The 26,503-nt window shown below is 45.6% G+C and overlaps 1 protein-coding gene across 2 annotated transcripts in view; it reads left to right on the top strand.

Moving 5' to 3' along the window:
* Nucleotides 1–9,176: 9,176 nt before the first annotated feature.
* Nucleotides 9,177–26,503, top strand: part of LOC144099203 (uncharacterized) — a 32,028-nt gene continuing 14,701 nt past the window's right edge. Inside the window, exons 1-2 of one of the 2 annotated variants that reach the window (XM_077632348.1) lie at nucleotides 9,177–9,248; nucleotides 24,786–25,274. In XM_077632348.1, coding sequence (XP_077488474.1) covers nucleotides 9,218–9,248; nucleotides 24,786–25,213 — 459 coding nt within the window. In that variant the 5' untranslated portion in view covers nucleotides 9,177–9,217 and the 3' untranslated portion in view covers nucleotides 25,214–25,274. Of the gene's footprint in view, nucleotides 9,249–24,785; nucleotides 25,789–26,503 lie in introns of those variants that run through there. The other variant, XM_077632347.1, reaches the window with a different exon arrangement.

Here is a 26,503-nt window from a genome sequence, read left to right as displayed (position 1 = left end):
GCACTATCGACGAGGAACAACTGCGTTTAACGCAATAGCGTTAACGGCCCATTCTCCAGAAAATCCAGTGGCGGCGTTGTAGTCATCGGCGTTGTGAGCGAAAAATCACGCACATGGCTCTGGCAGGTTGCCTTCAGGGAGCAACCTAAGAGGCAGCTGGGCCACCTAGGTCACGTGACCTAGCGGTGTCATCACAACCTGCGCACCGGATAGTGAGCAAACTGCGCGGTAGGTGGCAGTTATATTAATGATTGGTCGCTCGGGAAGAGAATCTTGGGCCGCACAAGGCCCACCGCTGGGAGCACCTGCCAGCGCAGGGCCGTGGTGTATCGCTCAACTGCTGCACAACTGCGCCAAGAGGAGTATGAGAACTCCCGAAGATCTATCAATATAAATATGAGAATGACCTGCATATAAATGTCCTGAAGTGTTTAAGCATATAAGTGCTTAAGTGTCGCCTCCAATTTTTTCTTATTGTGTAAATCGCGAACACTGCTGTGAGAATCAGAAGCATGCACCGGCGAGAACGTACAAGAAACTTTGAAGAGAATTACCAGTCCAAAGCGCCGGTGGGGCTTAATTTGGCGGTAGTCTTTTTCGCCAGTCAAGACGAAACGGCACAGGCGAACGGCTAAGTGCTAGTGTATGTAGTTCATAGGGTTTAGTGTTCAAAAAAAAAAAAGAGAGATGTGTTCTCTGAGGCGGGCCGCAGTGGAGGGCCTCGCAGTAGTTGACACTGTCAGGGGTGGTTCAACGTCCTCTCATGTCGCCAGCACACAGGCCTTTTAGTGCATGAGCTTTAAGGAGCTCGTGAGGCTGAGTGCCGGCGTCGCTATATATTACACATTGCTACGACCCAAGGCGAGCCGTGCAGGTAGGCGTAGGGGAGAACCCAAAAATGAGGTCCGTCCTTTTCAATCTTAGAACTAGGTCTAGCCAAAGCGCGCCTCTCGAGCCAACCGCCGCTTCTTCGCCATTTTGACCAAGCGCGGAGGCCGCGCTGCGCTGGGCACTTGGCAGTATATATGTAATTTCTGAATAGTAACAGTCAGCGTGGAACAAAAACTTAGAGGAAGACTCAGAGGTCAAAGGCGGAGTGAAACAGGTATTTTCTTTTGGCCGGCGCTGATTTGAATCCTGCTCAGCGTTGGAAATTTGTTTTTTCTGCTAAATACCATTCCAAGGAAACTTTTTTGAATGATTCGGAAATTATCGAAGTCGTTTTCGGCTTCACGTAAGGCACCAGGTTCGCAGTGATTTCCGGACAATGTCCTAAATTGTCAGGCTGAGCAGAAATTATTTCATTCTTAAAATTGCCGCTTCCGCAGAGCTGACAACATATCATTCAGAGAATTATAATAATTGTCAAATTTCACAGCATAGTAATTTTCATCGTAAAAGTCAGAATTCTCGTTATTCTTTTATTTATAAAGTTTTCGTTCATGATAGTGCACCGAATGTTTACAAGTCTACGATATTTCTTCACTGCATCGTGTCAGGTATTTCATGACGTCTAGCTCTTGCACTGCTCGCCCATTTTTATTGAATGGCTTCGATTTTATTCATTTTGAAATTTTTGATGTCATATACTGAAATGCATCTGTGTCCTCCTGAAACCTCCTGCATCATTTTCCAATCGTCTAGAAGTCATATGTAACTCTCAAAAGCGGGACAAGCAGCTTTTAGGCCGAAATGTCTCTTGGTCACTGGCATGAAAACTTGATACTTTTATTCAGTTTTATTGAAATGGAATGAAACTTCAAGGGCATATATATTATGAAATCTGAACATAGCTGCGGTAGAAGCGAGAACTGTCTCGACAACGTGCTATCACCAAGAGAGCAGCTGGGGAAATCATGAAGTAGTATTTGTCGCTCAACAGGGCTCTGCAGTTATATGCACAAAAAAAAACTTAAAATATGAGGCAACGCTTATTCATGGTGTTTTGTTCACTACACATTCCCTTTCGTCCATAGCTTGGTAACTGAGGTACAGGAAAGAACGAAAATTTTTATTTCTTTCATTGGCGCTCTAAATTAAACAAATTAATTTATTCTTCCACAATACTGCAATAGGTACCACGAGGCAAGAGTCTAAAAGAGAATTATACATAATTGAAGGCGCAGCGAAATTGCTCCGTTTATAAGAGCGCATTCCGATGCCGTTGGCGCTTCAGAACCTTTACATTACGCGATGTTCGGAAGATTATCCTAGGCGCATGAAACAGGCCAAATAACCAGGCGCCTGACGTTAAAATTGATGATATTGAATTGTGCGTTTGCGGAGTGTGAGCACAAGTCAGGACATCCTAATTATTGGCACAGAGCACCAATTTTAGGCAAAAAAATGAAATATGGCAATGTGGCTACACCTCGACTACAGCTTCACCCAATAGGGCACCGTGGCCATTAAGCGCATGTCAGGAAGCATGTCACTAACTGGCACACACCTGTTAAGTCACAAACATCGGCCTTAAATTTGCCTTAGGGTTGCTGTTAGCGTAAGTAGCGCTACTTAGGCTAACCGCAACCCGTTCAATGGTTGCTGGATGTTTCAAAGAACCACTGGGATGTTGCATGTTCCTGCAATGTGCAAAAGCAGGCAGACCTAACTGAGAGGCCGAAGAGCTACATACAAGGATGAAGACGCATACGCGCCGAAAGAGTTGTAATCACGCAAACACACACGAAGAAAAGTAACCTCGCGTAACCTGAACGCGGACAGGAAGGGGCATAAATAAATATGGCGGAACTTGCCTCCTTCAATCATCAGTTATTATCCTATTCACGGCAAATAAGGAGATTTCAAAATTTTTAAAGAATCACATGGCTAGATAGCCCTCAAAAAGTTCACCTTCCCTGATTATTAACTATCCAAAGTTCTGCCGGGAACCGATACCTTCATGAGATGACTCTACAATGGTTTCGGGGAACGATTCCTATTCATGTGACTTGCTTTTGAACAGGGAGTTTATTATGCGAATAAATAAATTTATCTCTTGGCTTTTGGAAATGCTGATGTGTGCAAAAGAAGCCAAGAAAAATGTATATGTTACGGAGGAACTGCTGCGCTTAAGCAAAACGTGGAAGAGTCAATGCTAATAAGAGATTTTTGTATTAGTTTATCATCCCTTGCCTAGAATATTTCAAAGTTCCTTGTAGCAAAAATCTCCGGAAGTAAGCTCCGGAGAGTCGGGCCCTAATACATTCAATTCTATTCACTTCTATTCTTCATTTTTCCTTCTTGAGAGAAGGAGACATGACTTAAAGCCGCGACAGCGTCTTGACTTGGGTCCTGGGCCCCCTTACAAATTGCCACACATACAGATACGGCTCTCGGACAAGTGTATAAGAGGTAAAAAACAAAAGAAAAAACAAATAAAACAAAGCCCAAGTTTTACATGTTGAATTAGTCACTAAGCATACATCAAGCAATGCAGCATAATAGATTTGAATACAGTTGTTAGCGAAACGAACACAATAACTAAAATGGCTGAAACAATAGGCATCTCACTTAAGTAAACTTGGAAAAAAAACTTATTCTTTGAATTAGAGTTACAAAAGGGTGAAATGACTCTTGCTCCAACCGATTTAACAATGACGGTAGGGTATATGATATTGATTCCTTGCAGTAGTTGGCGCGGGGCGTTGGCACATTCCAGGTTTCACCATGCCGGATGTGGCGACACAAATTCTTCTTTTCGAGCTTTGCGATTTCCGCCAAACTATTGTCCCTGGTTTTTACACAGGAATTGTAGCGCACCAGTAAACTGTAACTGTACATATTGAAAATGGGGGTAACGTCATATCGTAAGAACAGTTCATGGGAAGGATAACAGGAAGGAACGTTTGCTATGCATCGCATGGCTTTTTTTTCTGTGGTAAGTGTAGGTTGGACAAGTTTTTGACACCAGTTGCTCCACAAACGAGATGGTAATATTGAAGTAAAGACAGCACTAGTGAATTATATAGCATGATTTTAAGTCTGTCGGCAAGTATACGCTTTAATCAAGATAAGACTCCCACTGCTGAAGCTACTTTGGAACAGAGATAGTCAACATGGAATAACCATGCTAAGCGAGTTGAAAAGATGATGTCGTGTCTTTTTACGGAATCCAACGTTTCTAACGCATTTGTGCCTAGGCATATGTTAAGTGGCTTCCTACCGTGTTTTCCCTTAGGTAGGTATAACACTCTTTTTGTCTTATTAGAATTCATCTTCGGATGATTTGCATCAACTCATGATGTAATGTAAGCCAACACGTGATCTGCACTCTGGTCGATGTCGTTTTTACAAGTACCTGTAATGAACAAAGATGTATCATCCGCGTGGGATACAAATTGTGCGCTTCTTGTGTAGTGAATAATGTCGCTTATATATAAGGAAAATAAAAGTTGCCCTAGATTGCTCCCCTGCGGCACTCCAGAATTAATAGGAATGGTAGATGATTTTCACATTGTTTATTTCTATGTACTGCGCCCGATGTTGAAAATATGGTTCCAGCAGGGCTTGCGTATTCCCACGGAAACCGTATGTGTGAAGCTTAGCAAGAAGGATATTGTGATCGACTAAATGAAAAGCCTTTCGAAAGTCTATATATATTCCTAATATCAGTTCTCTTAATAAAGGATTCATTTGTTTCTTTCAGGGGTAGAAGAGCTGTTTCAGTCGATCTATGGCTTCTGAAACCGTGCTGAAAGTCGTGAAGTAACCTATTTTTGTGAAGGTATGATGCCATCCTGGTGTGTATTAATTTCTCAGTGCCTTTAGAGAATACGGGCAATATTGAAACAGGGCGATAATTATTAAGGTTATTTCTTTCACCATGTTTGAATACCGGTATCACTGGGGCTTCTTGCATTTTTGTTGAAAACACGCCAGTCGAAAATATCAGATTGTACACGTGCGATAAGATAGGGCAGATCAAATCAAGGTCATACTTTAGAGGGGCTATTTGCATTCCATTGGAATCCTTTGATTTGGCATTTTTATTAGCATTTATAGAAGAAAACACTTCTTACCTGTCAGTTGGGTTCAGATAAAATGAGTTGAAACTGGTGTTATTGGGCATATGTGCATCGGCCTCAGGGGTCTAGGAGTTAGCGGGCTCACTACTTTCACGAAAAGTTTGTTAACTGCGTCCGCGAATGCCTTTCCTGAAAATCGTACGCTTGCGTGTTCGATAACACTAGGGAATGTCTTCTGCATATTGCGATGCAAAAGTGAGTTTGCCTTCTTCCAGATTATAGATTATATGAGATCTAGAGACAGTGTCATTGTAGAGCATATTGATGTAATACATATCATTGAATTTTTTTAACATGGCCGTAAGTTTGTTGCGGAATGATTTTTATTCTTTGAATAATACTGGGTCCTTCGTTTTTATGAACTCTGCTATAAGCTGTTTTTGTGCGTCATTATTTTCAGTAGCTCCTATGTTATCCATGGTTTCCGTGCCCTGCGCGGCCTATTTACATTATTCAAAGGAAAATGCAAATGATTTGCATGAATAAAGGTTGTGATGAAATGGTTATATGCAGTTTCAGCAAAGCACGTTTCGTAAACGGCCGCCCAAGTTTCTTGTCTGATTGCATCGTGGAACTGTTCTAGGCATGATGGCGTGATGACCTGAACAAAGTGTTCTTGTCTAGCCTGTTTTAAGATGTCGCATGCTTTTTCAACTAAGAGAACTGTGCCCAAATCATCGCTTACGTCAGTGTAAACTGTCCCTCCGGTTGTTAGATCAAAGTTTATACTTGTTAGGAATACGTTTAATAAAGAAGTGATATTTTGTGTAACATGTGGCGGTGTAGTGATTACGTTGGTAAGTCCTTGAGATGTAATCAGTGAGTGAATTTCTGTTTGAAAACATGTTGGAATTAACATGTTCACATTATTGTCACCACCCAAGATTAGGTCAGGGCTTCCTGTGTCATATGGCCAAAAAGATTAAGAAAGAATGGAAATTCTGCGTGTCTTCTGATGGCGGTCTATACACAACAGTGAAAATACAGTCTTTACTGTGGAAACTCAGAACTCAGAAACTCAGAAAAATCGCCCATGATCTTGCACTCTATGCTGTCTTCGACTAGAAGAACATCACTACAGAAACTGAAGCTGACACAAAGGAAATTAGGTCCACATTTTTTTTACGGCGTGTATGAAAAGCACAGATTAATAGGCATTCATCTTCCCCTCGCATAGCCCAACATGGGCACAGTGCCATGGTGTATGTATTCTGTAGCAATTGGCATACTCCCGAGATAACGCTGTGCGAAGTTTTGACTATCTGAAATGAAAAATCGTATTGGCTACACGTTAATCTTCATGGCTCCGTTGGCAGAGTTGAAAGCTGGCTGGGTAGGTTCTGTGTGAAGTTGTAACAAGAAGGATGCCAATGATCCTTCGCTATAAATTAACACAGAAACTGTGACAACTATTGCAAGCATTTTTAAAAAATTCATGTTTATTTCAGAGAACAATTAAAAAAAAATTGGTCGCTCAGAACTGTTTCGTCTTTCCAATTTATTTTCTTTGAGATAAAAATACAATAAGCCTAGCAGTTGATTAAAATAAAAACACGACACTAATGTAGAAAGGCGAAATGTCAGTCTGTAGAAAGGCATAGGTTCGCAGGCTCATTTGAAGTTCAATCTGGCGGCACACAGTGGCGAGTTTTATTGAAAATACTTTTGCGCTCAACAGATGTGTGCTGAAGAGAGCTGAAATCATAATAACAAAATTATATAAATTGTCTTGTCCTACAAAGGGGATTTTTAGTGTGATCATTTTAGTTTGTCACATGCTCTTTTGATCAATTTCCGTATGCAAATATTGTCAGTCGAAACGAGTTTTTTAAACGGTTTTTGATGTTTTGATTTTATAATTTTTTCTTTAGCGCTTTAGGACGTTCTTATCTACTAGTCGATGTTTTCTTTTTGAAAGTGGATGAACGATTATCAAAATATAATGATACTCACTCTTAAAGATCGCCTCAGCCTGATTAAATGTTGAGTGGCTTCAAGAGAACACGAATGCATTCAGTTGGTTTATTAAAAAAAAATTTAAGGTTAAAATTTTGAATGCAGAACATTCTCAACCATTAGACACAAAAGTAGCGGCAAAAGATCGAACTCGAGCATATTAACAAATATTTTGGAAACGAATTGAACATATGGAAGCAATTTTCTATAATGCCGGTAAACAGAGCTAGGGAGTTTTAGCGCAGCTTGAAGATGAAATGAGAAACGTTTCAATTTTTCGCTTATTTTTCAAAGATCTTTGTTAATTGAATACGTCGTGAATTAAAGACACAAATTATTGTCTGAAATTATGCGCATTTTTTTTTTCTTCATTCATTAAAATTAGGAGCAGCAGAAATGAAAGGAATATTATTTAAAATCATTTTTATTCGCATTCCATTAAAGCGTTGGACTGCTCCCTTATCTCCGTGGTATTTGATGTGAAACGTGTCACTTGCACTGGATTCCGTAAGCAGTGAAACTATGAACGGCAGGACCGATTACTACTATCGCGCTGAGCTTTCAAATGACTGCACACCACTAAAACAGTAACTAAACACAGCTTCTGTCTGCCCGTCACTTATGAAAAGTTTCTCTCTGCCTGAATGGCAGCGCCATCCCAAAGCAGCACACAAAGAATGAATTGGTAATGGACAGCGTATAAAGTAATATATTTGAACAGCTGGACAGGTTAATTGAAATTCAGAAAAGCCAGGCTGATGTTCACTTTCCCACTGCATTAGAACCTTGCAACCAACAGTAAAAATCTGTGGTCTCAAATTCCACAGCCCTCAATAACAAGCTTTTGCACAAAACGTTTCGGTCAACTTCCTATCACAACACCCGGTCTGTACCATATATAATGCAGGCTATTTGTACAAGCCAGAGTGAATTTCATTCCCATTTCTCAAGATAACACTGCCGCCGTAGTTTAACGCTCAACATGTTTTTGTAAAATAGGGTTACAGTGAAGCCTTTACAAACTAATTTCATCTTTTGTAGCGAGAGCTACACTACGCCAACTCTTCGAGCTTTCAGCGTGGCACCCCTTGAGCTCCGTGGCGGCACAGGTTGGTCACGTGGAGCCGGTTGTATTCAACTTCTGTATTCACCTGCATTCACCTTCCTGTATTTACCTTCCAGTCTAGCAATTATTGTGTTGCCAAGGCAGCACAGGATAGAGGCATAGGAATATGCCGGTCGTCCGGTCAATGATCGAAACCTAGTCATATTAAGAAGTAAAGGGGAGGCAGATTAAACCATCATCTCATGATCGCGAAAAATTACCCCTCCATTCTAAGGCAGCCCTGAAATTCATTTAGGAAACGTAACAAAAATTAGTGTAGCTGTCGCAAGGAACGTGCGGGTAGGGCCAATGCGCCTTTCAAAGAACTCGATGACTGAAATTTTGGAGCGAGTATCTGAACTGGAAAGGGTGTTAAAATGTGATATATTTGAAATCAATAACATTCAAATGTCGAAAGCCGATTCGAAGAGCTCACTAGAGAAAGAGTTCACGTCCGTCGATGAAGTATTGTGTTCAAAACATTCACATGCAAAATTATTTAGTTTTTCAGGCTGGTATAGCTTCTAAAGATGTTCTGGAACAAGGAATTAAGTCTAAGCGAAAATATCAATTTATCTATTAGAAAAATGTGCAAAAACACTGATATGTGAATTAGAAATTTCCATTCAATGCGCATAACCAGCACTGGATCTGGATAGTTGCAGAAAAATTCTAGTTAACAGTGTTGACAGTTTAACAAGCTTACGCTACTCATATTTTCGAGCTGCGGACCAGGAATAATACTTGAATGGCACGCAGTGCGTAACTTTGCTTTCTGAGAATTTTTAATTGCGAGTTGCTTTTCAAAATGAGGATGTAAGGGAAGAAAAATGGATGAATATTTGACTCGAGAAATCTGCATAGCTCATATACATAAAATTATTAGGCTGAGAGCTGGACGGCTGCGAATGCGTTAATTTTTCATGTCGAACTGTGCGAATGTCGAAGACAACTTCATCTCTAAAAGGTTCATTGTTATGCGACGCAGAAACGCGCAGAGCAAATGAGATAGAACGCCAAAAAACATGCATTCATTACGCAGAAAAATCAAGGATCTTCTATTAATAAGGCGCATTTACACGATTGCCGCCAGCACTCTTTGACATGAATTCAAGAGGGCACAGCCTCTATGTTCTCTTGGCTTTGGTTCTACCAACAGAGTATGGTTAATTTTTTGTCTATTCATTTATGAAGTACAGTTCAGCAAATTGGTGTACTGAAAGTGCAACTTTTGTAGTTATGCATTTAAAATTGAGGAAAGCTCAGCAAAGAGAAACAGCCCTCGAGCCGGAGAGACCAAGCAATAACAAGTAATGCTGAATAACGTTTAAGAAGGGTGTTCGACAGCTGATCACTCAGTTTTTCGAAACGTAGTACAAGAAGGCTTTCTGAACATTCAACACTGTCTTGCTGTCGTTCTCCGATTAATATAACGTATCACATAAGAGGCAGGAAAGGCATCCTATGCGACATCGTATAAGTAAGGTTTCGAGCTAAGCCGCTGAACTTTTCGGAGACCTTTCCTTCATTGCCCACAATTCAAGGAAACTTCGGTTCAAGTGTCTTAAGTTAATTTGCAAAGAACGATGCGTACCGTAAATTGGTGTCTAAAGCAGCATCTGCTTTGAGTGAAAGAAATGATATTACCAGAGTGGGTGAAACGGAGTCTAAGTTAAAGTGTCACAACAACTCATATAGGTCTGGTAACACATCAGTCAGGCTGGTTTCCTTTTCATTGATGAAACTAGAAAAATGATAACAAACGAGAGGGCTGAAAACTTTGAGTGAAAAATCAATGGCCGTTTTTTCTGAAGAACATGAAATAAACAGTCAGACAATTTATTTTATCAGCACGAAATGAAGGCTGTGCGGAAACAAGTAGCGAAACTTACTGGGCGTAACTTCCGACTTAAATTTCGTTTTTCTTGGTTGTTACAACGCATTGAAAACTTACATGTGGTGCATGACCAAAATCATAAAAGTGTACTCAAGGTATTTTTGGGGCTTTGACAGAACATGTTACAGAAGAGTGTCGTTCTGTTGCATGCTTCGTTTTCAATTACGATTCCACAGCTTCAGAAAACCGACATCATCGTGCATAACATTGTAGTACCCGGTCTAGATCGTCTATATCCTCTCTCTACAAGCACAGAGAGGAAGCCCAAAAAGCAAGTCTCCATGCAGCAAAGCACTGCTTGAAAAAACATAATAAGCACAAATATGTGCGCGTGTATATTTATGTTTAAATCCCTTTTAATGCATCTGTACCACTCGACTGTCAATAAGTGCCCCTCCTGAGCAGTATGATGCATTGGCGTCAAGCGGCCAAGCTACTCCTGTATCGGTTAGAAGGGATATGCTGTAATGCAAGACAGGAAGCGGGCAGAGTGGGTGAGGGAACAAATGCGGGTTAACGGCATCCTGGTCGAAATCAAGAGGAAGAAATGGGCTTGGGCACGGCATGTAACTGCTGGTCATTAAGGGTAACGGAGTGGATTTCAAAAGAAAGTAAGCGTAGCAAGGGGTGGTGGAAAGTTAGGTGGGCAGATAGGCAAAGAAAATGGTTGGGATGAGGTGGCCGCAGCTGGCAAAGAACCGGGTTCATTTAATTGGAAGGACTTGGGAGAGGCCATTGTCCTGCAGTGGGCGTAGTCAGGCTGATTATAATGATAATATAGAGATAGCGTAGAAAATCACTAAATCTCTTTTTATTGGCGTTCTACCGAAATATTGAAAAACAGCAAATGCAGTCCTGTACATAAGCACAGTCCGAGAACAGACTTCAAATTTACACTTTTTCACTAACATCTCTATCGTGCACTGATATTTTCTTTTCATAATTTTGTAAAATCTTGCACTTACAGTTAATGAAACGAAATGCCTATGGAGGGTATTTCGCCTAAGATGATCGGCAATAAAAAAAAAGCCTTTTCATTCAGCGAAGCGCTTTTTTCGGCGTAGCATTGTCAGCGGTGTAGCGCATCAGAATACAGATACGGCATGCCAACAAGTAGGCTTGTTAAAGGGCAAGTGAAGAGTTTTTAAAATTCCATTAGTTTAAATGGACCAAACGTATGAAACGTGATAGTAAAGCCTGCGAAATAGATTTGCCCCAGCATTTCAAATAGCGACGTAATCGCCGAATGAACCGGCGTCTGTGTTGAGGCTTCTCTGCAGTGCACAACGACTTGCAGAGGCCCCATTAATGACGTCACATACGACAGCGCTACGTTATCAGCTAATAAACAGTTGTTTCATGGAAGAAAACCAACGCCATTAAAGGTGAATCACAGAAAGCATTGTTTCGCGGCTTCGGACGACGCACACCAACATGCCGGCGAAGGCAGCGCACATCTGAAGATTCGGCAGTAATGATGTCGGAACGAGTTTCCTCGCACTTCCTTATCGCATTGAGGAAAAGCCTGAACATCGTCGTGGTTTTAATCGATGATTACGTCACCATTTTAATTGCTAGTGCAAAAACACTTTGCATGCTTCCCCTAGAAGCTCCGTAGATTCAAATTCTTGGATAACCTCGAGTTCGCAGTAGTCAAAAAGTCAAAAAGCCTATTTATCAAAAAGCCTATGTAAGTCAAAAAGCCTATTTTTTAAAAATTGCGGAAGGCCTCGGGTGAAACATTTGATATAAGGTATCTGGTGCAAATGGAGCCGGAGCGCAAGCTTTTCCTCAGGGGTATATGACATCTGCGCCAATTAAGCTCATATAATGAGCAAAATTATCTATCTGCACAATAATCCGTTGCAGATGGGGAGGTTAGGAAGGGCGATAAATTAAGGCGAAGAGAGCGACAGCACCTCAAAACAAGGAAAGCTCTATTGCTGAACCATCTGAAGATGCACTTCTGGTGTCACTACCTTGGAGCTGTTGCATTTGGGTTGCAAGCCCCAAGGGTAGCGTTGGCCTGGCGGCCTGGGGCAAAGCTGGAAACATTCGAAGGTCCCGGCAAAGGATGAGTCGACTGGCAACAGAACAACTTATTTATTCTGGCATCGCAAAAGAGCAGCCGGTCAGGGCGACCACGTTACTCGAAGGAAGGAATCGAAGGCTCTCTCGCGTCCGGCGCAGCTGTCTTTTTTTATACCCTCGGAGTCGAGGGCAAGAGGGAACGGCTTGGGAAGAGTCATCCGATACGGCGACGCTTGAACATGTTCAGGCGTGACGGGCGCGTCCGCCAGGCCGGCGCCGGTCAGACCTCCTCGCCTCCCAGTTGAGGAGCTCCTCTCCCCGGCTGCCGCGCTTTGACAAGCGTGGGCAAAACAAGCACACACACACACACGCACGCACGACGACACGTGGCACTGAAACATGCCTGGACGCGCTTGGCGGGAGGCGTCGCGGCGGCGATGAACGAAGCCGCGGCGTCCGTTGCATCCGCGCCGGCTATACCGCGCGTCGTAGGTAGGCGAGACGTAACAGACCGCCCCGCCGGGAGAAGGAGATCCCGATGGTCAGGGGACTGCATCCGCTGTCCAGAGGGATGTCGCTCGATGATGCTCGTAATCGAAACCGATCGTCCCTCGACGTTGCTTGAGCGCAGCGCACAGAGAAGGCCTCGTTCTCGGGTTCAGGATCACATAGGACACTGTAAAGTCACTTCGGGAGAGTTGCCATTTTTGTGCTCGTTCCCAGCAAGCGTTAGAACTACGCCGAAACGCAACCGCTCAGTCAGCAAGCACGAGACAACCCTCACTAAGCTCTGCCAGGCTCTTTCCCCTTTTATACTACTGCCTAGTTCCTTACAGTAGTCAAGCAGCACTCAGAACGCGTCCACAAATTGGAAAATTGCACTAGAAAGCACATAATCACTTTGAAACACTAAACAAAAGCAATATGTTAAAAATCCTGCCTCAGGAAGAAAACATCAGTAACCAACAACTTTGAGGCGGATTCCTACGTTAGGGGCTTCGACTTAAGCCATCGGCGTTACCGTTGAGACTCCCCTTTTTGTAACGCACCTCAAAGGAATATTGTTGCAAAGCGAGGCTCCAGCGCAGGAGGCGGCCATTTTTGGGAGAGATGTTCTGCAGCCATTGGAGAGGGCAGTGATCCGTCTCAATGATAAACCTCGAGCCGGCTAGGTAGCATGACAATTTCTGAACGGCCCACACGAGACACGCACACTCTTTCTCGGTGGCGCTGTACGCCTGCTCACGACAGGTCAGCTTACGACTAGCATACAGGACGGGGTGTTCCACTTCTCCATTGTCCCTTTGGCACAGTACAACGCCCATGCCTCGCTCACTAGCATCGCACTGAACAACGAACCCTTTGGTATAGTCTGGCGATCGTAGCACAGGCTGGCTTGTTAGGGCGCTCTTTAGGGCGCTAAAAGCTCTCTCCTTTGTCTCGCTCCAGACGACTGTTTGGGGCTCTGTTTTTCTTAGAGCATCCGTCAGGGGAGCCGCGATATCGGAGTACCTGGGGATGTACCTCTGATAGTAGCCGGCGACACCCAAGAACGACCGAATATCGGTCTTCGTGCGCGGTTGCGGGAAGTCTCGCACAGCGGCCACCTTTATTTCAGAGGGGCGGCGACGACCCTGTCCAATCACGTGACCGAGGTAGACAACCTCTGCCTGTGCTAATTGGCACTTGGGAGCCTTGACTGTCAAGCCCGCTTCGCGCAGGCGGGTTAGCACTGCCCGCAAGTGTGCCATATGCTCAGACCAGGATGCGGAGAATATCGCTACGTCGTCTAAATACGGTAAAGCAAATTCTTCCTGTCCCCGCAACACTTTGTCCATGAGGCTTGAAAAGCAGTATGGCGCGTTCTTCAAACCAAAACTCAAAACTTTAGGACGGAATGTTCCCATTGGTGAAATGAACGCCGCATACCTACTAGCCTCCTCTGTAAGTGGAACCTGCCAATAACCCCTGACAAGATCTAGGGTGGAAATAAACTGAGCGCTACTAACTTTCTCAAGGCGCTCCTCGATGTTAGGGATCGGATAAATTTGATCCTTAGTGATAGAATTAAGCCTGCGGTAGTCGACGCAAGGACGAGGTTCCTTGCCCGGTACCTCAACTAAAATCAAAGGGGAGGTATAATCACTCTCACCCGCCTCAATAACATCGAGCTGTAGCATTTTCTTTACCTCAGCCTCCATAATATCGCGCTGGCGGGGTGACACCCGGTACGCCTTGGATCGTACTGGCTCTGGCGAGGTAAGTTCTATATCATGAGTAAGGACAGAAGTCCTACCAGGCCTCTCAGAGAACTGACCTTGAAACTCTTGTAAGAGTTGGTGTAGTTCGGTTCTCTGCTCAGCTGACAGCGGTGCTTTAATGATTAAGTCACTAATGACCTGATCAGTGTCTTCCCTGTTCGTCACTGAGCCTAGTCCCGGAAGCTCGACCGGAAGCTCTTCGGGAACGTTTACCATCATACACACCACTGCTTCCCGTTGTCTATAGGGTTTGAGCAGATTACAGTGGTAAACTTGCTGTGCTTTCCGTTTTCCTGGCAGACTCACCACGTAGTTAACATCCGACAGTTTTTGAACAATCCGTGCTGGGCCCTCCCACTGCACGTCGAGTTTGTTTTTTAGCGATGTGCGCAATATCATCACCTCATCGCCCACCTCAAAACGACGGGCCCTGGCTGTCCGATCATAATAAACCTTGGCTCTCTGCTGGGCCTTTGCCATTGCTTCACCTGACAACTCCTGTGCCCTTCTTAAGCGTTCGAGGAGACTAAGCACGTACTCGACCACGACTGGGTCGTCGCCCCTGCCTTCCCACGAGTCTCGAAGCATGCGAAGCGGAGACCGCAGCGAGCGACCGTACACCAGCTCAGCTGGCGAAAACCCCGTAGCCGCATGCGGCGCGGTCCTTAATGCAAACATCACCCCAGGCAGACACAGCTCCCAATCACTTTGTTGCTCAAAACACAATGCTCTCAACACGCGCTTCATGACGGAGTGGAGCTTCTCAACGGAATTCGACTGTGGGTGGTACACTGAGCTGTGTAACAGCTTTACCCCACACCTTTCGAGAAAGGCTGTCGTCAAAGCGCTGGTAAACACTGTGCCCTGATCTGACTGGATTTCCGCAGGAAAACCAACTCGCGCAAATATGGACAGTAGTGCATTGACTATCTCAACTGAGCTGAGATCTTTAAGCGGCACTGCTTCAGGGAACTTTGTCGCTGGGCAGATCACAGTCAAAATGTGTCTGTACCCCGTGGCTGTTACCGGCAGAGGTCCCACTGTATCAATAACGAGCCGTCTAAAAGGCTCCGTAATGATAGGTACCAACTTCAACGGCGCCCTCGATTTGTCCCCTGGTTTGCCAACCCGCTGACAGGTGTCACATGTCCTCACAAAGGTTTCTACGTCACGAAAACACCCTGGCCAATAGTACTCTTGCAAGAGACGGTCCTTAGTCTTCTTAACTCCTAGGTGTCCGGACCACGAACCGCCATGCGACAAGCGCAACAGATCCTGACGGTAGCACTGAGGCACGATCAGCTGATCGAACTCGACTCCTCTGCGGTCTAGATACTTCCGGTACAGGACCCCACCTCTTTCCACAAAACGAACATTTTTCTTGGCGATACCTTCTTTGACATTGCAGCGCATGTTTTCTAGGCTGCCATCCTTTTTTTTGCTCTGCTATCAAAGCCGACCGGCTGACTTTTAGCAACCTATTAAGTCCATCGGACGTAGGCGCGATGAGCAAATCTGTAGATAGCTCTTCTAATTTTCCCGTGTCGGGCATTTCCTCTCCAGTACCTGGTGCCTTCAGCGCTACAGGCTCAATTTTATTCAGTTCGGACGTGCTCTGAATATCAGCTTGCTGCGCCTCCGACCCTTTCTCATTGCTCGACAACGTCGGCCCCGCAACTACCGCCTTTGCAGCGAGCTCCCGAACTCTCGATCTGGTTAAGGCCTGAACGCTAGCCTCACCAAACAAAAGACCCTTCTCGCGCAGGAGGTGATCGGACCGGTTCGAAAATAGGTACGGGTACTGGGGGGGCAGCATAGATGACACTGCTGCCTCCGTCTCAATTGCTCCGAAAGGTCCTTCAATGAGCACTTTTGCTACGGGCAGACACACGCTGTGAGCTTCCACGGCTTGCTTGATCCATGCGCACTCGCCCGTGAACATATCGGGTTCTACGTAAGAGGGGTGAACTACATCCATTGTAGCTGCGGAATCACGAAGCACTCGGCACTCTTTCCCGTTCACGAGGAAGTCTCGCATGTAAGGCTCGAGAAGCTTCATGTTCTCGTCAGTGCTGCATAATGACAAAAAAACGACTTTTGTTTTTGTTTCTGGACACTGCGCCGAAAAGTGACCCGGCTTCTGGCACGTATAACACACGCGCGCTTGCCTCGCCTCGAACCGCTTTCTGCGTTCGGCTTCGGCTGCCGCCGTCTCCTTACGTTCGGTCGGACTGCTTTCACTCGCATCCGCACTACGCGTGTCCCCCCTTGCTCTCATGGGTGTGAACTTCGGCCTCTCAGACTTGGAGCCAAATTCACCCTTTTGACCGTCCTTAGCTCCGCGAGCCCGACGCGTCACAAACTCCTCGGCTAGCTCGGCGGCTTTAGCCACTGTACTAACGTCTGGCCTATCCAAGACCCAGTACCGCACGTTCTCAGGTAACCGACTATAAAACTGTTCCAGCCCGAAACACTGCAGAATTTTCTCGTGGTCACCAAACGCTTTCTCTTCTTTGAGCCACTCCTGCATGTTTGACATAAGCCTGTAGGCAAACTCTGTATATGACTCATTTCTGCCTTTTTCATTTTCCCGAAACTTCCGACGGAACGCCTCCGCTGACAGCCTGTACTTTTTTAGCAGACTCGATTTCACTTGGTCGAAATCCTCTGCCTCCTCTCTCTTCAAGCGAGCGACTACGTCGGCCGCCTCGCCGGGTAACAAAGTGAGCAAGCGCTGTGGCCACGTTTCCCGAGAGAACCCCTGCTTCTCGCACGTTCGCTCAAAGTTAACCAGGAACAAACCAATGTCCTCTCCAAGCTTAAACGGCCGCATCAGGTCAGTCATTTTGAACGATACCCGTTCTCCTGCACCGTGTGCCTGACTTCCATTACGAGCGCGTTCCATCTCTACCTCGAGACGCTTCATTTCTAAAGCGTGGTCGCGCTCTTCTTTCTCTTTTTGCTCTTTACGTTCGCGCTCCTCTTTCTCTTTTTGTTCTTTCCGTTCGCGCTCCTCTTTCTCTTTTTGTTCTTTACGTTCGCGCTCGTCTTTCTCTTTTTGTTCTTTACGTTCGCGCTCCTCTTTCTCTTTTTGTTCTTTACGTTCGCGCTCCTCTTTCTCTTTTTGTTCCCTCTCCTCAATGGTCTCAAGGCATTCCGACAGCTCGTCATCCTCAGCCTCCAACTCAAGAATCGCCCTTAGCAGTTCTGGTTTTCTGAGTTTGTCTGAGACATCAAGACCCAACTCTCTTGCAAGCTCCAGCAATTTCGGTTTGCGCAACGACTTCAAATCCATGGCTGCTCCGAATGCTGCTTTCTCTACTGCCTACTATTGTCTTGCCGCAAACTAACCCGGCAGCAACGACAACCACAATTACCAGCTCTGTTTCTGACACTAACAAAAGCCTGGCAAAACTCAGAAGAAGAAAGTCCCGCACTCACCAAACCTCGCAGCCACGAATTCAGCGCAGTCGTTCCGCTGCAGGCAACCAGTCATCACACAGGGCTCGTTGCACTGCTCCCGGATGGTCGTTGTGCTGCTCAGCATACAGTTGACCGCATATCTTCGCTGCTGGCCTCCGTTGTCGGGATCTCACCGCTGGCAACCAGTTGTTGCATTTGGGTTGCAAGCCCCAAGGGTAGCGTTGGCCTGGCGGCCTGGGGCAAAGCTGGAAACATTCGAAGGTCCCGGCAAAGGATGAGTCGACTGGCAACAGAACAACTTATTTATTCTGGCATCGCAAAAGAGCAGCCGGTCAGGGCGACCACGTTACTCGAAGGAAGGAATCGAAGGCTCTCTCGCGTCCGGCGCAGCTGTCTTTTTTTATACCCTCGGAGTCGAGGGCAAGAGGGAACGGCTTGGGAAGAGTCATCCGATACGGCGACGCTTGAACATGTTCAGGCGTGACGGGCGCGTCCGCCAGGCCGGCGCCGGTCAGACCTCCTCGCCTCCCAGTTGAGGAGCTCCTCTCCCCGGCTGCCGCGCTTTGACAAGCGTGGGCAAAACAAGCACACACACACACACGCACGCACGACGACACGTGGCACTGAAACATGCCTGGACGCGCTTGGCGGGAGGCGTCGCGGCGGCGATGAACGAAGCCGCGGCGTCCGTTGCATCCGCGCCGGCTATACCGCGCGTCGTAGGTAGGCGAGACGTAACAGAGCATACAATCGCCTCCTTTCGTGCTCGCAGCCATATCTTTTTCCGAGCTTCCAGAAAACAAGCCGATGATGTTCAGTGCTGGGCGCCAGGCGGCGCTGTTTTTGGGCAACAGTGTCGTGAGCGCAGTTCGCTGGTATGCGACGGGAGTACGATGTTCGCTTTGCGGTGATTAGGCAGGTAACCTGTCTTACCTGTCTCGGAGACGAACCGGCTCGGCATGCGTTATTGCCTCGCATCATTGCTGTTTACGTGAGTTTAAGGATATTGTATTATCAACATATTTGAGGAAGCCAGCCACAAAAAAGGGCATTGAGGCGAATAACTTTTTTTTCGATTAGTCGCATGAATTGCAGAGGGTGTCGTGCGTGAGCACGACTCCTCCAGAGCGGGCCCGACACGCGTGAGGAGAATAAAAATAAAGATCTCTCGAAGTAAACAAATGCTAATGTGACAATTTGCGAGCCTCGATTGATGCTAGAATGATGTGAAAACAAAATGCACCAAAAGTGTAGCAGTCGGTAATGCGAAAGTTCCGCGGCAGGTACGTCACGGTGTAGCTGGCTAGGCCGAAGGAGGGACTCTCAGAAAAACGGGTTCAATTTGGGGTCATGAGGTGGTAGTGTCGTTGAATGGTAGCTTGGTAGTGTCTTTGATGTTCTTGGTTGATTCTCTCGATATCCAGAATGAGCACTTTGACGCAGAAAGACGATTTCAGTTTGGAAGCGAGATGTTCCTGACAAGCAGGGGGGTTGGTTGATTTCTGGGTGGCCCGTGCCGTAGAACAGCGGTAAGATCTATTACCAGGTGACACTGTAGAACATATAAAAGTACTACAAAAATATGCTTTCAACCTAACTACTTCGAAGCGCACTACGCATGCTTCATTGCCTTTCGTGGCTGAATCTTCTGCTTCAGAAGGAAATATCTGTGGATTAGTGTGCCAAAACTAACACCAAGAATTGCGTTGAAATCACGTATAAAAACATAAAAAAACTATGAAACAGTCATTTTTGCTTGTTCTATACCAGCACACATATCTTTGCTCAATCCTACGCCTCGGAGAAGATTGACTCATAGGCCCGACATAATTTCGTAAGTTTCCAAAACATACGGGCATTTCAGGTTTAGTTTGGTTTATAGGGGTTTAACATCCCAAAGCAACCCAGGCTATGAGAGACGCCGTAGTGAAGTACTCCGGAAATTTCGACCACCTGGGGTTCTTTAACATGCACTGACATCGCACAGTACACGGGCCTCTAGCATTGCGCATCCATCGAAATGCGACCGCCGCGGCCGGAATCGAACCCGCGTGTTTCGGGCCGGCAGCCGAGCGCCACAATCACTCAGCCACCGCGGCGGTACAGGCATTTCAAATAAACTAACTTTGACAAAAGCATAACAGCTCTTTCTACTCAAAATATTTTTAAAGGATGAAATGCGTCTATATTCTGCTGTCGGTGCTCCACGGATGATCTTGCGGCCAGTACGGAGGGAGAAAACATGGGTGGCCTTGACACCAGAACGGAGGCGAACCTAAGTGAGCTTTGACGAAACTTTCCGTGTATCTTCTGGTGCCTACGAGCTGTGCTGCCGCTGGAGCAGCGCATGCGTCAACAACAGCATCTGCCGAGTCCAGTGGTGGGCAGACCGAGCACGCGGTTCGGAAGAGCCTGCGCACTGTCGCGCAGCACGTGCAGCGCGCGCGCAGTCGTCGCGACTGCTGCAAATCCGCGCGCCCGTGGCTAATACCTCCTGGTTCCCTCATTGCTTGCAAATGGTTCCACATAGCGCTGAAAGAGGGTGCCATGGCTCCGCATGTGGTACAAAAGGAAGTTGTATAGAGGCATCCTACTCATGAACCGCTGCAATGCCTTAGCAAAGCTTCGGACGTGTGGTGGTGCTTGGAAAAGAGTTTCCGTCTCTGGAATGTGCTCTGCTGGTGCTAAAGCATTTCATGCGCGCATCCACAGCCTACGGCGAGAAATAATGCTTGTTTACCTCGCGTTCGACGCACAACGCATCAAAGCGATACCGAAGCTCACCCATCCAAACTTTTACACTCAGAATAGGGCATTTTGCACAGTACCTTATGGTATAAACGCGGTGGTTTCTTGTTTAGCATGATTTATATAAGCTTCTGTTGTGATATTCGCGGTACTTTCTTCCCTGTCATTATTTCCTCGAATTAAAATACTGAACAACCGATTATCATAGAAGTAATTCACTAATGCAGAGTTCTCTGCATGTAACCTAGTGTTCATTATACAATTTGATTCCATCAAACAACGTTTCATTGGCCACTTGCGCACTATATCGATATTTTGTATGTTCGTAAGTTAGCTGTTTTTTCTAAATCATCATCATCATCATCATCATCATCATCATCATCATCATCATCATCATCATCCTGACTACGCCCATTGCAGGGCAAAAGCCTCTCTTATGTCCTTCCAATTAACCCTCTCCTTTACCTGCCGCAGCCACCGTATCCCCGCAAAATTCTTAATCTTATCCGCACCTTCTTCTGCCGCTCCCTGCTACGCTTGCCTTCTCTGCGAATCGACTCCTTCACGCTTAAAGACGTCACCCGTCACCCTTGCGGATTTTTACTACAGAGGGCACAGGAATATAAGAAATCAGTGCGCTCCTAAGATATAGCGGTAACTGTCTCGCCAAAACGTTCATCGCTCCTTAGGAGCCTTGGTATCCTTGCTCGTCAATGGCAGTTTTACAACCCTATCAGACTTTAGTAGAGTGAAACTTTCATGAAGTGCAGTTTTCCTGAACGAATAACTATTTCGATACACGCTGTCATACGGCAAAAAGAACTGTAATTTGTAAATGATGGCTATGGTGATGGACGTTTTTCAGAACCTTGTGGACATTAACTGGTTTTTGTGTAAATGCTTAGAAAATACAATTTTATCAAAAATTCAATTCCTCCAGGTTAATTTCAAGTGATATTTTCTCATTCGAATGCCGTTTCAACTACAAAATCACGATACGAGGTAAATAATACCCCCGCTGCGAATTTACACCGGTGTTTCGAATATCTTCCAACCGAATGTCATTTGACATGACTGCGACCTTGTGCTGCTACATGAATTTTTGAACGAGATACGGTTAACATACATTCGAGTCAACCGAGGTCCACGAAGGCATTCGAGATCTTCGAATGCCTTCGAAACGCGAACACCGCCCGTACTAACCAACAGCCGTCGCCACCGCTTCGCCCTGCCACAGCAACGTTGAGCGTCTGCTTCGGCTCTGTGGATGTTGATTTTCATTGGTGTTGCTCACTTTTTTTTGCTGCTCCTTCAGCACATATTTCGGGTACTCGCTAAATGAGTGCTTGAATATATAGTTCACCACTGAGCATTTACCACGTAAGTGCGAAACTACACCGGGAGTGCCCCGATGAGGTCGATTGCACTTCAATACTCTTGTTTACATTGCTTCATACAAACAGCTAGTGCTCGTTTGCATAATACAATGCGCAAGCTGTGCTATAGTTACATTAAATATTCTCATTTTGTAGCGAGAGCTACACTACGCTAGCACTTCGAGCCTTCAGCGTTGCACTCCTTGAGCTGCTTGGCACGCCTTGAGCTCCATGGCACCCCTTGACCTCCGTGGCGGCGCCACGGTTGGTCGCGTGGTGCGGAGCAGCTACAAGGCGGCGCAGCGCGCCGCGCCGGTGAAACTAAGTGGGGGGTGGGGGGGGGGGGGTGGAGAGAGTGAATCCACGTCCAGGGACGCAGATGAAGAAGGAACGCCCAATAAAACGGAGCGGCGAAATACAGACTTTCCAATTCGACTGCTCGAGTTCCACTCGGCCAGGTGTAGCTCTCGCGTCTCTCCAGGTATTTTTTGCACCCTTTGCATCTGGCTTAGTTGCACATCGTGCCTACTCTATAGGAAGCCGCGATGCGATCGCGTGCATAGGAGCCTCTTGGTAGCAGGGCTGCTGAGATTGCATAGGACAGGCACTTCCCGCTAATTATTCGTGCTTTCCACGATGTGAAAAACACTTAACTTTAAACCACTTTATCCATAAGTATGTACGGTGACCATTCGCATTACCTTAAAGGGGCTTCTTTGTTATTCACAAGCAATGACGATGAAAGCCGCTGATTGCTTAAAGCAAAACATGGCAGCTTGGGTCCCACTGGTACTTCCCGTTCATTGTTGTGCCTCCTGTGATGCAAGCGATTGTCGAATTCATAGCGCTGTTGTCAAATCTACACTAGTTGGAAATTTCCATTGATTAAAACTTGTGAAATGGTGCGGCAAAATCGGTAGAATGGCACACACGAACCCAGCGAATTCGTTAGGCCTATCACGGAAGGCGGTCGTCGTCACTTGGCAGAACGAGAGAAGCTGTTCAAGTGTGCGCATTATTTTTGATTGCTGATGACTGGAAACAAGCGGTCATTAAAAATCACAATCAAAGAAATTAACATTTTAAGACCTTTCAATGCGCAAAACCGATTTTTTTTAGTGTCGGAGAACTGCTGTTGAGAACACAGACACGAATTGCCGAACCATGTGGATTGAGCTCGCTAAGGTCACTGAGGTGCAGGGGCATTTTGAGCTAATCTTACTAAAGCTCATAGTGTGACATTACGCGAATGACACTTTTACTGAATGTCACGAGTTGAATGTGACACTAAATGCACCCGTGTGACAGGGGTATTTGCTTTAGGCGTGCAACGCATTTCTTAAGTGGTTGTCTGCATAAAAATATTTGGCAGTGAAATTCTAAACTAGCTTTTAGCTTCAAATCTTAATACTTTTACACGCCAGGGAATGCAAGTGAAGGCAAATAACGCTACAGAAAATTTTATTTCAGGGTCAAAAATTCTTGATAGCTGTCTGCAACCCTGCAGCTTTTGACTAGGTACCCTTAGAAGCGTAAAAAAAATTCAGCAAGGGAATGCAACGTCAAATGTAAACTAATTGTATAAATTAAAAACTAAGCATATTTTCTGCGGCCTCTGAGGTGAACCTCCTGTAATAGAATGAGAATAATTATTGGCGTCTACGAAAATTTTGGGCGTAGCTCATAGCAAATATAGGGAGGTTGAACGCTTTGAAGGGCAGTAAAAAGCCTCAGATATGGCACATGCAGGATTCTCTAAATATAATTTTAATTTATAAGGATTGACTCCGAAGAATTTCGAACATTTTCTCTTTGTCGCATCACATTCTTTGTTCCTCGATAAATTAATTGCGAAGTTTTCAAAACGAGCAACAAGACAAACATCAAGCAGCAGGAGCCTCCGAACAGAAGACGGGAATAAAAGTTACAACGATTCTTGACGTTCAAGCATGTTGGAGGTTGACACCAGCTGCTTATAACTCAGGTAGCAGACTTTTGCACCGATGTTCAAAGCATCAGAAACGGTAGTTGCTGGAGCCTGGCAGCAGCTTCAAGGCGACCTACCGCGGCATAATGAAAATAGGGAGACGCTCTTCGCTGGGTGACCTGCTTTGAAGAGCATTTCCCGCTGCGCTAAATGGAGAGCTTATAGAATGCTGATCAGCCCAAAATACAACTTCTTCCTTTTATTCCACTTTTATGCATATTGAGAACTTAAAGAAAAATACAATGTTTTTAAATGAGTAAGGACAGTAAAAAGGCAACGCTTAAAATGTTTTTCAAAATTTGAGGTTTGTGTAAAAGTTGAGCGCGAGTGCACCCAGTTGAGCGCGGCTGTTCAATACGCGTCTTGCGGTATTTAAAAATGTCCGGTCGCTAAGTACAAATCTTAAAGAGCAAGAACAAAAAGAGTAATATCAGAAAAGCATCGAGATAAGAGGGAATAAGACAATAGAACCCAGATAAGGGGCAGTATTATAAAGCGTCCAGATTGTTTGTTGGTGAGCAATAAGCTTAGCAAGCATGTAAAGAACCCAAGTTAATAAAAAGCTTGAGAAAAATTATAAATACACATATCCTATCCGCAACATTTTGATAGTTTCTGCTATCTGCACAACTTGCTGCATGAAGCCATAGTAAGAACCCTCCAAAAAATTTCTTGCAATAATTAGCATTAATTGACTAGCAACTATTCCCCTCTCGCAGATTTTTGCTTAATATTTTACTACATTAAAAATGCGTCTCACTCGAGTTGTCGAGGTGGCCTTGGAGCCAGTCTGGAAATAAAGTACCTCTTCTCATAACAACTTGTAGCTCGTCCAAGAGTTTACGAGACTGACTGCATATCAGTATGTTTATATTTAGAATGAAAACGTGGTTTCAATATTCCTATCAAGAGTATAAAACCTGTGCTCCTTTATTAACGGTGTCTTAGATATGGACTGAATCGAACCTTTTCAGATGCGTGCTGCCTGAGAACTCGCAACGTGAAGACTCCAGCCGTCCAGTTCCTCCAGATCAGATACCTATCCACGCTCCAGGGTCTCCTCCTCGTTTTCCTTCACGATTCCTGCTTGGAGCTCATGAAGGCGACACTCCACCAGGTCTTCCGGGCCACGTGCCAATTTTTCATCGAGGCAACCCTCTTCAACAAGCCTATGTCCCCAGGCCTGCTGCAGCTCCAGGCCCCAGACCTCATCTTCGCCAAGCACCTCAAGCACCTCAAGGCCCCAGACAACAACCTCCAGGCGCGAGGCCTCGACATCAAGACGGCGGAAATCCACCACTCCAAGGCGCAAGGCCTCCTCGTGCTCCAGGTGAGAGGCCTCAACCGCCTCAAAGTCCTAGAAACGAACAACCTCAAGGTGCCATGGCTCCTCCTCTTCTAAACCCCGGGCCTCAACCTCCGCCAGACCCCATGCCGCTTAATCCCCGAGGCTCCCCATCTCGTTTTCCTCAACGCCATTTGCTTGGTAATGGAGCAGGCGAAATACCCCCAGGTCTCTTGGGCCATAATCCAGCTTCTGCTCAAGTTCCCAGGCCTCAAAATCCTCAAGGCCACAGGCAAAATGATGCTGAAGGCGAAAGGCTTCAATCTCCTCAGAGACCTGCGCCTCAACAACCTCGAGACTCCCGGAATCTGCCTCCCCAAGGCCGTGCGCCTCAACAGCATCAAATACCTCTTCAAAGCCTTGGTAATCAACCACCTCAAGGCCCGAGGCCACAACCTCCTCAGAACTCAAGAGCAAATCTTCCTGAAGTCCGAGGTGCTAGTGCTCCTGTAGGCGTCAGGCCTCAACCTCCACAAGACCCACGGCGACAATCTTCTCAAGAGTTCAGGCAAGGTGCTAGGCTTGGAGCTGCTCATATCATTCAGCCTAACACCCAACAACTCATTCGCCCTGAACCTCCGCATGGCTTTTGGCCGCCAAGAACACCAGCACAACACACATGCCCCGTAATGGTAAAGTACTCATTCTCATTGTTAATTTGTTATAATATTTGGACCATTTCTGTAATGTACTTACTTAAGGGTGGAGAGAATAGCAGCTGTGTGTAGAAATGTTTTGAGTTGTGAGAGCTGGCCTGCAAAGTGGAACAGAAGTAGAGTTAGCGGGAGAATCGTCCAATCGACATGAGAAATATTCGCTGGCGGGCTTCACGCTAGGAGAACGGAGACTCTACCTTGCAAGAGTAAAGAACAAGTGGAATAACACAGCATAACGCAAATCAGCCTTCATGTGATGTGGAAAGTACAATGCGGAGACGGTAATACAAAAGAAGAGTGGTCTCAATGCTCATGCCCTGCAGTACGCAGAACTCAAAATGCATATACTGCATGCAAGTAAGTGATGGCGGGCTTTATTTTTTTCCATCTTTCTTGCGGGGCTTCTACAGCATTACTTGAGGGAACCTTCGCTTCAGTGTATTCAAATGCGGTTGAAAAGGGGGTGAAGGGCTTGCTATCTCGATAACAAAGTAATTTAGCCCAACCTTTATTCATTTTCGATACTTAATCCAGAGGGATTACATTTTACTCCTGCATCAAAAGTACTCAGCCATTCCTTCGACACCCGAGCAATGTGCACGTGCAAGTATTCGTTCAGAGAGAGGGTTTGGTTGAAATGAAAAGTCCTACATGATAAATGCGTCTCATGTGGATGTATGCGTTACCAATA

Source organism: Amblyomma americanum, chromosome 7 (assembly GCF_052857255.1).
Source record: "Amblyomma americanum isolate KBUSLIRL-KWMA chromosome 7, ASM5285725v1, whole genome shotgun sequence".
Lineage (NCBI taxonomy): Eukaryota > Metazoa > Arthropoda > Arachnida > Ixodida > Ixodidae > Amblyomma > Amblyomma americanum.
This window is presented reverse-complemented; position numbering and strand designations above follow the sequence as displayed.